This window comes from Trichoplusia ni, chromosome 13 (genome assembly GCF_003590095.1).
Source record: "Trichoplusia ni isolate ovarian cell line Hi5 chromosome 13, tn1, whole genome shotgun sequence".
NCBI classification, from domain to species: Eukaryota; Metazoa; Arthropoda; class Insecta; order Lepidoptera; family Noctuidae; genus Trichoplusia; species Trichoplusia ni.
The window spans coordinates 7,738,576-7,750,082 of NC_039490.1; the positions used below are offsets into that span (position 1 = coordinate 7,738,576).

An 11,507-nucleotide genomic window follows, 5' to 3' on the forward strand; every position below is an offset into this window, starting at 1 on the left:
CATTACATGTTGTTCCAAAGAAGGATGGACAATTACGTCCTTGTGGTGATTACAGGCAATTAAATGCTGTTACAAAGCCAGACAGATATCCAATTCCGAAGTTGCAAGATTTTACTTATGTTTGTGCCAGTAAAAAAATATTTTCTCGTTTAGATATCAACCGTGCTTACCACTGTGTTCAGGTCGCACCACAAGATGTTGAAAAAACAGCTATTATAACACCTTTTGGATTATTCGAATTTGTACGAATGCCTTTCGGATTACGTAATGCGGCTCAGACGTTCCAAAGATTTATGAATAATAATGTATTACAAGGCTTGGATCAGCACGTACAGGATAATAAGAATTGTATGGAACCTTTTTATTTTTGTTATTTAGATGACGTCATTATAGCTAGCGATAGTGAAGAAAGTCATAAGCGACATTTAAAGTTAATTTTTGAAAGATTTAATCAATTTGGTATCACTATTAATCTTAGTAAATGTGTATTTGGAGCAACTGAAATTGATTTTTTGGGATATAAAGTTTCTACAGAAGGTATCAAACCCCTAGAAGAGAAGGTAAAAACTATAATTGATTATCCAAAGCCAGAAACAGTAGAACAATTGAGACGTTTTCTAGGCATGATTAATTTTTACAGAGCCCATTTACCGCATGCTGTAGAATATCAAAAGGAATTAAATAAATATTTACATAATGCTAAACGTAAAGATAAGACTAAAATAATTTGGACCGAGTTAGCGGAAAATGCTTTTTCCAAGTGTAAAGAGAGTTTGCAAAATAGTGTTTTATTATCGCATCCAGCTATGGACGTTCCGCTAGCGCTTATGACTGACGCATCAAATTCTTGCGTAGGTGCAGTTTTGCAACAGCAAATAGAAGGTCAGTGGAGACCACTAGGTTATTATTCGAAACAATTGTCCGAATCGCAACAAAAATATTCTACATATGATCGTGAACTTTTAGCAATTTTTTTAGCGATGCAGTATTTCCGTAAAATGTTCGAAGGAAGGAAATTAATTATTTACACTGATCACAAACCTTTAACTTTTGCTTTTTCCCGCAAGATAAGTGAAAAAGAGACTCCTCGGCGAACTCGACAACTATCGTATATTAGCGAATTCACGACGGATATAAGATATATTACAGGAGATAAGAACGTCGTAGCGGATACTTTATCGCGCATAGAGACGATAGATTGTCCTACGCGTATAGATTATGAAGATCTTGCAAAGGAACAAAAATTAGATCGCGAGTTATGCAAAAGGGTAGAGTCGACAAAAGATACTTTACAATTTAGGGAAATATTTCTACCGAACTGTAAAGTACCGATTATTTGTGATATGTCAACACAGGTAGCTCGACCGTATTTAACTGAAAAATATCGTAAGTTAGCGTTTGAAAGTATACATAATTTGACTCACCCTGGCATGAGAGCAACGAAAAAATTGATCAAGGATAGATATTATTGGCCCGCAATGAACGCACAAATCGCGAAATGGACGAAAACGTGTATAAGTTGTCAAAAAGCTAAAGTACAGAGACACATGACCTCAGAATTAGGAGAATTTATGCCAAGTGCTCGTTTTGAACATATACATGTTGATTTAGTAGGTCCTCTGCCGACCACGTCAGAGGGGCATAGGTACCTACTGACTATCATTGATAGAGCCACAGGTTGGCCAGAGGCGTATCCCTTGAAAGAGATCACTGCGAAATTAGTTGCACAAGTAATTTTTGAAAATTGGATTGTTCGTTTTGGTTGTCCTATTAGACTTACTACAGACCAGGGAAGACAATTTGAAAGCGATTTATTTTTACAACTAACAAAGTTTTTGGGTATAGATAAAATACGAACCACTCCCTATCACCCCCAGAGTAATGGGATGATAGAGAGGTGGCATAGGTCGTTAAAAGTCGCTTTAAGAGCACGATTAGACAATAATACGAGTTGGTTACAAGAATTGCCTATAATATTATTGGGGTTACGCGCAGTTCCGCGAAATGATACGAACGTCAGCGCGGCAGAATTAACGTATGGTCTAAAATTAAGATTACCTGGCGATTTTTACGATTGTTCACATTCTAACTTAAATTATGATAATGAATATGTTAATCATCTTAGGAATTTATTTCAGAATCTTAGACCACGAAACGTTCAACAGAGAGATTCTCGCACCATATTTGTACATCCTGACTTAAGTAGTTGCGATCATGTATTTATTAGAAATGACATCATGAGAGGATCACTTCAACCTCCTTATTTAGGCCCGTACAAGGTCATAAAGAGGGGAAGTAAATCGTTCAAAGTAGACATTTTAGGAAAAAATATCTTAGTTTCAATTGATAGATTAAAACCAGCATATTTGTTGAATGATAAAATAGTTAAGTTGAATCAAAGATGTTCAGATGAGTACAGTCATGATATTAAAATTAGTTCTCAACCTCAAAGCAGTCAACATGAGTCACCCACAAACATCGAAAAGCCTGTCACTTATACCACACGTAGTGGTCGTGCATCAAAATTGCCAGTAAGATTTTTAATATAATTCGTATTAAGCATTATCTCCAGCTAAATTTTAATATAAATATAGAGAGCAAAAGATTTATTATACACTTTTATTGCAAAATATCAAACAGTGAAGAAACACAAATAAATTTAAATGGGTAAATCGTACAGTAAAGAACAAGATATTATTATTGCACAAAATGGAGCGAATAGAGCCAGTAACAGTGACACAGAATTACGAAATGATTTAAAGTTTTATGGAATTCTCATGTTAACTGTTTTGATACTATTAACGTTATTGTTTATCTATTTCTGTCTTAAGAAATGTAAGAATCAGTCTCGAGATTGGGTGCGAAGGCAAGTAATGTCAACACAGTTGTCAGCATCAACACCTTCAATTGTTCCTGGTAACTTGCAACAGGTACAACCCCAGCAACCACCGCAGGTTGTATTTGCTCAGTGAAATGTGTGAAAATGTGTCAGTGAATTAGTTTTGTGCTTATATTTCGCGTATGTATGTATTGTTGTCGTAGTGTATTGTTGGCGTTGTCGTAACGGAAGCTGCCGGCCTATAAGGTGTTTATTAATTATTACAGAGTGGAAGTTACGGCAACTACCCTTAAATAATATATTTTTTTTTGTATTTCCTCTTCTAGGAATACTTTAAAGACGGACTCTTGAAAAATAGATGTCCGCACCCTGTATTTTAAGTAGTATAGAAAATATAGTTACCTTGCATTTGCCTAGAAGTTGATTATTATTGTAAAAGTAAATTCTACCCAATTATTTGACATACCAAAATTGTAACTTAAAATCATAACAGATTAAATTTCAATGTAAGTAATCAGTTCTCAGAAAATTATACTTTGTAACTTTAGTACTTTGTTTACAGTCACTTAGTTCCAGTTACTGTTTTGTTGAATTGCAAATTGTCAGTATAAATGTTTTTATTTCAACATTGTTGTTCACAGAAGGTTTTAATTTCTGCTTATGTTGTATAACGGATGTATGTTGCAATGGATAAGAAACACAAAGGTACAATGTTATTATAATGTATTAAAGATTAAGTTTTTCTGGAAATGTACTAAATTTTTTTTAAAAAAGAGGGGGACCACTGTAGCGGCATGAAATGTGATGCGTTAATGTAGCGAAGTTGACCGCGAGTAATATCTGCCTGTCCGCAGTCCAGTCGTCTTCCTCCTTCCGTAGAGCTCACTTGTGTTTATAGAGCTATATATTATATGTATTCGTGTTTGGGACAATATAGTATCAGTGAAAGTTAAATGACGTTTTCTTCCATATCTCTTAATGAGAATACCCCTCTGATCTGGACCTTACATACACACTAAAGTACATACTTACATTAAAGACCTTTTCGCTAAAGTAGTGACCCTAATGATAAATATGTTAATGTACATTAACATAAAAAGATAGTACCAAATCTGTGATTATTGTTTTTTTATATAAGTTGATTTCGCATCTAGATTGACTTATGTTATTAAAAAAATAAAACTTGTCATCGAAATAGTCAAATCGAACTGTGATTTTTCTTAAATTTTTTGAAAGTTATTTGTACACCCCACTTTTTATTTCTGTTTTTAAATATCAATATGTGTAAATGACATACGTACACATAATCCGACTATTGTACCTGTGATTAAAAATATTTAACAAAATAAATGACAATGTTATCATTAGTTTCGTTTTTCTTTTTTTACTTGACTGTACCCATTTCATCTGAAAGTTTACCAAATGGGATATAACACAAAAAATTATTGAAATGTTTTCGAAATGGGACTAAATGTATGAAATGTATAATGTTTACCAAACGCAACTTTATAGTAGGTACAGTTTGAGGTTTACGAAATGGGAAGTTTACCAAATGGGAAGTAGCCGAATTGACAGCTATGACGTCACAATATGGCGCAAAGTCGATCCTATTGTTATTTGAATCGTGTAAAGTTCGGCCGTTCAGAGAATGCGTTCCTGACACGTCGCGATTGAACTGACGACGTAGCTTTGTAATGAAGTTGCAGTTACGAACAAAATATTTTTACTGGTTGTTTACCGTTTTAACAATTGATGAGCATTAAAACAACATTATTATATCAATAATCAATTAATGTTATAATTTTGTGCCAAACTGAGTGTCAAATAGCTTTGTAAACAATATTTTTCTAAATCTATATAATTTAATAATTTAATAGCGCATATTAAATTATTAAGAATAATAAAGGCAATAATAATTCGTAATCTGTTCTTATACAGTTATACTTATAATATAAAATATTAAAAAAAATAAAATAAAAAAAAAAAATCATTTATTTCAGGTCCATATAAAAAGTTTACAGATTTTTTTAGGTCTTATTATCTTACACCACAAATATCAATTACATTCAAAATAATTTTATTTAATGAAAATGAAATTATAATTAGAAATTAAACAAATACAAATTACTGATATATAAAAATGTCAAAGAAAATGTCACAAAGGTCAAATATTGTGATGAAATTGAATTTATAAATTAAAAGTCAAACAAAAACATACAAAAATGTCCAAAAAACAAATATCACAAGATGTCAATTAAAGATCATAATACGTGCAGGCGCTTGCGTGCAGCTGCAGCCATCTCAGTAAGAAAGGAGAATCCCACCGCTCGGACAATACGCTCAGGATCCCGTTCGAGCTACCCCTACCGCGGCGCAGAAGCGATGCACTCCTTTTCCGGATTATTCCGTAGAAGTCATCGGTACTAGCCTCAGCGAACATCGCTGATGCACCGCAAAACCGGGGCCGCCCCAATAGAATCCTGAACGCATTGTTGTACTGGACACGAAGCGCGTTGTACGCCCGCTGCGTGAAGTTGGTCCACAGGCTGCACGTGTAAAAAGTCTGGCAGTACGCCTTGAACAAGGTTATTTTTACCTGCGAAGAACAACGTGCAAACCTGCGAGCCAACATATTGCACCGGACAGACAACGCCCTTCGCTCCCGCTCGATGTCTTCATTGTCAGACAGATCATCTGAGACCCAGTGACCCAGATACTTGAACCGATTTACTCTATTTAAATGTGAGCCGCAAAGAGTGACAGGAGGTCCCGTTAAGTAGCTTTTAGTACCAGCTTTGAAGATCATGTATTCGCTCTTCTTTGGGTTATATCTGAGCCCATGGGCCTCCGCATAAGTTTCACAAATACTCAAAAGCCTCCGCAACGCAGAAAGAGATGGGCTCAGCAACACCATGTCATCCGCGTAGCTTATGTTGTTTATACAGAAGCCATCAACGGAACAACCGACCTTAGTGCTGCTGAGCTCCTCAATCAATTGGTTCATATACAGGTTGAACAGACGCGGCGAGGATAGCCCCCCCTGCCTCACCCCACAGTCCAACCCGTATATGTCCGAATGCGTCCCTTCCCATCTGACACTATTTTGTTGGTGACTGTACCAATATTCAAATAGTGCTATAATGTCATGTGACAACTTCGTTTCGCATCGCACTTTCTGCCATAACTTCTCATAATTTACTGTATCAAATGCTTTTGACAGATCTAAGTAGCAGGCATATACAGGCGTATTCCTGTCTGTGTAGTACTGAACAGTTTGCTTGAGACAGAGGATAGCACTTTCAGTTGAAAGGCCAGACCTAAAGCCAAATTGAGCATCGTTCAGAACTAGGTGCTTTTCCAACTGTTGGTCAAGCAAACTGTCCAGTACCTTACCTACGACTGTTGCTAGCGAGATGGGTCTATAATTTGAAATATCAGAAGAATCAGCACTTTTATTTTTAACAATAGGAACTACTACGGTGTACATTAAATCATCAGGCAGGTAACTGTGACTTATACATAAATTGTAGAACAAAGCGAGAACCCTTGGTAGATGTACACCCGCGTACTTCAGATACTCAATGCTGAGTCCATCGTGGCCCGGAGACTTACCTCTAACCATCCTTTTTATAACAGCGGCCACATCTTTGGCTGAAAATCTGACGGTAACGTCTCCGGGGCGACCCACAGCAGCGAGCACCCGAGACGCGGGCCCGAGCGGTGATTCGACCTTGAAATGGCGCTGAAAGGCGCAGGCTATGTCCCGGGGATCATGCGCACCACTGACACTCACGGGGCGGCTTGACATAGGGTTTAACTTTCTTGTATTTTTCCAGAAATCGCTAAAATTGTTATTTGCATGATGCTCAGCAATAATATTCATTTTAATCTGTTGTTCATTATTTTGGCAATATTTTAATTTAGATTTAAATACTTTTCTAGATTCACACATGTCTCTGTACACATGCCCGCAACTAGGTTTACCATTGTTTATCCAAATCTGAAAACAAAGTCGCGCCTTCCTGTGAGCGTCACTGACGAACTTGTTCCAGCCCGGTACATGTCTATGTTTCTTATTCTTAGGTCTATTTTTATTACAGCTTCGCTTAGCGGCTTTAGTCAAAATATTTACTATGCTCTTGTACATTTCATTTAATATTAACCTGTGAGACTTATTATCACACATTCGATCCGCACAATAAGTAAACTCTGATGGAAAATCTAACTGTTTTAATTCTGAGTTACAATAATTAAAATACATTTCAATTTGTTCATTGTTTCTAATACCCCAGTTTATTTGATTAATTAATGCTGACCCAGTTATTTGACTTTTAGGTAAAATTAAATGTAGGTTACATTCCACCATTAAAGGAAAATGATCGGACCAATAGGCGTCGTGCAGAATAGACACATTAACTACTGTACGTCGCGCTGAACCCGTCACCACGCAGTGGTCGAGCCAGCGCCGGCACCCATGCGCCTCACTAATAAACGTAAACGCGTCGGGAGGTAAAAGTTCCATGTCCACGCACGACCACATCTGTTCAGCACAAAACGATAATAATTCATTAGAAAACAGCTCACCTGGGTGCGCGTTGAAGTCCCCCAGAATAAATACAGTTTCCACTTCACTACTCTCGATTATGGCGTGTAATTCACTCAAACACTCCGTAAACTCGGTCAAGTTTTCAAAAGAGTCAGTTGGCATATACACAGTTATAACTAAGATCGACCTATCGTTAAGCACTAACTTGATCGCGGCAAGCCGAACACTTCTACACGCAATAACTGACACCGACGGAAAGGCAGACTTCCTCCACAGCAGGGCGACCCCGCCATATGGCCTACCTCTAACAATTCCAGCAGACATATCCACAGCAGAGTTACCGGTATATGAAAATGAGTCATCAATGGTTCCCAGGAACGGTATATCGTGCGGAAGCAGCCAGGTCTCTTGAAGTGCAACAATGTCCGCTTCACTTCAATGTTCACTTTTGACTTCACTTGTTTGTTTTCACTTGATATTACTTTTTGTTTTTCTTTTTAAGAATTTGAAAATAATGTACTATAAGATAACTTTTATGAAATATAAAAATAAAACTTTGACCAAAACGAACGCGCGAAAGAAAGTAGCATTTTTATATTTAGGTTGAAAATGGTAACCCTAAATGGCGTTATGGGCCGCCATTTTGTGACGCTAAAACAGTCGTCTGTTGTCGTTTCGTGCGCATAGACCACGTTCTTCAAGTGTTTTCGATCTGTTTTTATTTGATTACCCGGCTTTCGTTTAATGGACTGTTTCTGCTTTTCAAACTGACATCGGCGCTAAATCGGACTTCGATTGTGTTTTGTATTGCGTTCTTTTTACTTTTGGTGCATAATAATGAATAAAAGTGGACAAACATTGAAAAGTGGAGCCCTTGAGTTAATCATCAAGCTGCAAGATTACTTTGAGCGGGAGCGGCAAAATTGCGGACCCCTGGTACCTGTCGAACAAGTACAAGAACGCGTTTCTCAGGCGCTTGGGCCAGGCCACAACAGTGCGTTGCGGCGTCGCATCGCAAAAATCAACGACGCCGCACAACGCATCGTGGAAATTTCAGATGCGCTGCCGCAACGTACAAATCTGCGATGCGACAACGCTTTGCCGTTTAGTCGGTGTCCATACTTTGAACGACCTGCACGTGTTTTTTAAGCGATATGGCGCAGTACGATGTCGACCACCTGATATCTTTAATTTACGAACGTCCCGTCCTTTGGGACAAAACTATATCACAATTCAAAGACAAATTTTTAAAAACAGAAGCATGGAGGGAAGTGTGTACAAGTTTATATTCAAATTTTGAGGAGTTAAATAGTGTTGAAAACAAAACTCGGTAAGTACTTACAAACATTTATATTTTTGTTAACTGCCAACTAAGACCTCCAATGTTACTATTAAAATAATTACAAAATTTCTGTAGTTTCTGATTATGTTAGCTCCTGTTCTACTTTTATGTGTTGTTTCGTGTAAAATTTGCAAAGAATCGTCAATAATCATTTCTTCAAACGTTTGTGCGCCATCTCGATTCAATACAAAGTTGTGTAAAACACAGCATGCTTTTATAATGTCTATTGTGAAATCGTAAGAAAAATTAATGGGTCGATGAAATATGCGCCATTTATTTGCGAGTATGCCAAAAGCGCTCTCAACATATCGTCTGGCTCGGCTCAAACGGTAATTAAAAACTCGTTTTTCTATCGATAAAAACTTCCCAGAATATGGGCGCATTATATTATTTGTCAGTGGTAATCCTTCATCCGCCACGAAGACAAAAGGAATTTCTTTTTGAAAGCCAGGTAACGGTTTTGGCGGAGGTATAGATAATTGATCTTTTTTTAATAAGTCGTATAGATTTGAGTTCTGAAAAACAGTGGAGTCACATTCCTTACCATATGCACCTATATCGACATACATAAATTTGTAATTCGTATCAACAAGTGCTAATAGAACAATGGAATTATATTTTTTATAATTGAAAAATAGGGATCCACTGTGATCCGGGCTCAATATACGAATGTGTTTTCCATCTAGCGCTCCTATACAATTAGGAAAGTTGGCCTTTTTTTCATACTCTTGAGCAATTTGTTCCATCAGCTCTGTTGTAATTTTTGGTAATTCCAACCTTTTAAGAATGTTCCATAAAATACGACAAACAAATTTTATTATTCCTGTTATTGTAGATTTTCCACGATAATATGTGAAATGCATATCTTTAAAAGTATTTCCCGTCGCCAGGTACCTGAAACAAGACAATAAATCATTATTCGTCATATTTGTTTTAGGTAACGATGTCATAAAGAAATGGAGAGGAATCAAGGATAATTTTACAAAATACGAAAAAAAAATAAACGAGCAATGTAAATCCGGAGCTGGGGCCAAAAAAATTAAACAATATCATCTATACGACCAGCTCCTATTTCTGAAAAAGAATTCTCAAAATAAAACAACATCAAGTCTTGACGATGAAGAAATAAGACCAAGCACCTCAACCCAACAAAGCCAGCAACCTGTCATGCCACGTTACCAGCCTGCATCGCGTAAAAGAAAAATTGACGAAGACGAATTTGAGAAGTATAATATAGCTGCTTTAAAAACACCTGAAAGTAGACATTTATCTTTTTTAAAGGAATTTTGCCATCATTGGAAAAATTGAATGATAATCAAACAATAATTTTCCAAAGTCGTGTCCTACAGATATTAAGTGATTTACACCAACCATCATACTGTAGTGCCCACTTAACTTAATAATTTTTCAAATTTGTCAAAATTAGTAATAGTAAAATTTATATTTGGCGAATGTTATGTGTCGATTAAATAAAATAAATTGTTAAAATCATATACATATAATAATATAAAATAAGTAACTTATTAACTAACCAAACATAAACATATTAAGCGCATTGCATTATATAGAATCATTTTTATTTACATATTTCAAAATTTTGTATCAATAAAATATCAGACAAACAGATCTTATGTATTAGTAGTAGTTTCTTATCAGTTGCGCGATCGCAGATATGACGCGGCCTATTGTTTAAGAACTGGTCGGCCCGGCGCACTTGCCCGCGGGTGTGAGCGAGATCCCGCGCTCATGTAACGGCCGTTAGGTGCGAGCGAGAGAACACGATTGCGCGATACGCACGCGCATCTCGCAGCACACCAGTTAGCCTACCGCTACCGCTTCGAATACTTCCGTATGCTTACTAGCTACGCCGTGCTTACGCTAAACGAATTTTCCCATTTTTTGTTGTCTTTAACTATCTGCTTTGCCTTCTGTTCATCCTAATATACTTCTACCACTCCTTCTCTTCATGTGGAACTCTTTTGTGTTGTGAACTGAACTGTGTTACGTAATAAACTGATCCTTCAAACTTCGACTACATTCTTTACCATCATCCATCCTCACACACAACAACCTACAATACTATCCCAGCCACTATCAAACTTCACAAACATCCGTCCAAGCAAACTATCAAACATCTCAAACAACTGTTCAGACTGGCTATCAAACAGCTCAAATGTCTATGCAGAGTGGCTACCAATCAGCTCAAATGCCTATGCAGAGTGGCTATCAAACATCCATTCAACGCAGTGCCTTCCAAAGCGGATGCGAAACATCACCGGCACCTATGCAATCGTCTCCACAAACGCCAAGGAATGATGATGTAAATGAGCCAGAACAAATTCATTTCGATGAGGAACTAACAAATTTGACGAATGACACACAATCGGAATACGAGTTTTGAATAACATTAAATTAAAATGAAAATGATTAAACAGTATGATTATAGTAAAAATAGTTTATTTTTTTCTTACCTTATAGTTAATCCCAGCATCTCCAGAGGTTCGATGGGTTTCTTATTTATGTATTTCTTTTGTAAATGAGGCTTTATCAAACTAAGAAGTTCTTCAAAACTTACTACACTCATCCTAAAGTAATCGAAAAATTTAACCTCGTCCACTTTTAGCGCCTCATATTTCCTTTTGAAGTGTTTTGCATCTTTATTCATAATTGTCAGTAATGGGTGCACCCAGTACTTTCGTTTCTGTTTCTTTTTCTTAATACGCCTTAACCGCAAGCAGAAGTAGAACACGCGCAGTGCGGTCCATGTCTCACTAGAAACT

At 36.8% G+C, this 11,507-nt stretch overlaps 1 protein-coding gene across 1 annotated transcript; it reads right to left on the reverse strand.

Moving 5' to 3' along the window:
- Positions 1-8,732: 8,732 nt before the first annotated feature.
- On the reverse strand, positions 8,733-10,171 carry LOC113500088 (protein ALP1-like). The gene has a single exon (XM_026880760.1). It carries the CDS (start codon positions 9,675-9,677, stop codon positions 8,745-8,747), a length of 933 nt encoding a protein of 310 aa, XP_026736561.1. The 5' UTR covers positions 9,678-10,171; the 3' UTR covers positions 8,733-8,744.
- Between the last annotated feature and the right edge of the window lie 1,336 nt (positions 10,172-11,507).

Excerpts from the sequence above, each read along its gene's own strand:
- LOC113500088 (XM_026880760.1), bottom strand. The coding sequence starts at position 9,677 with ATGACATCGTTACCTAAAACAAATATGACGAATAATGATTTATTGTCT.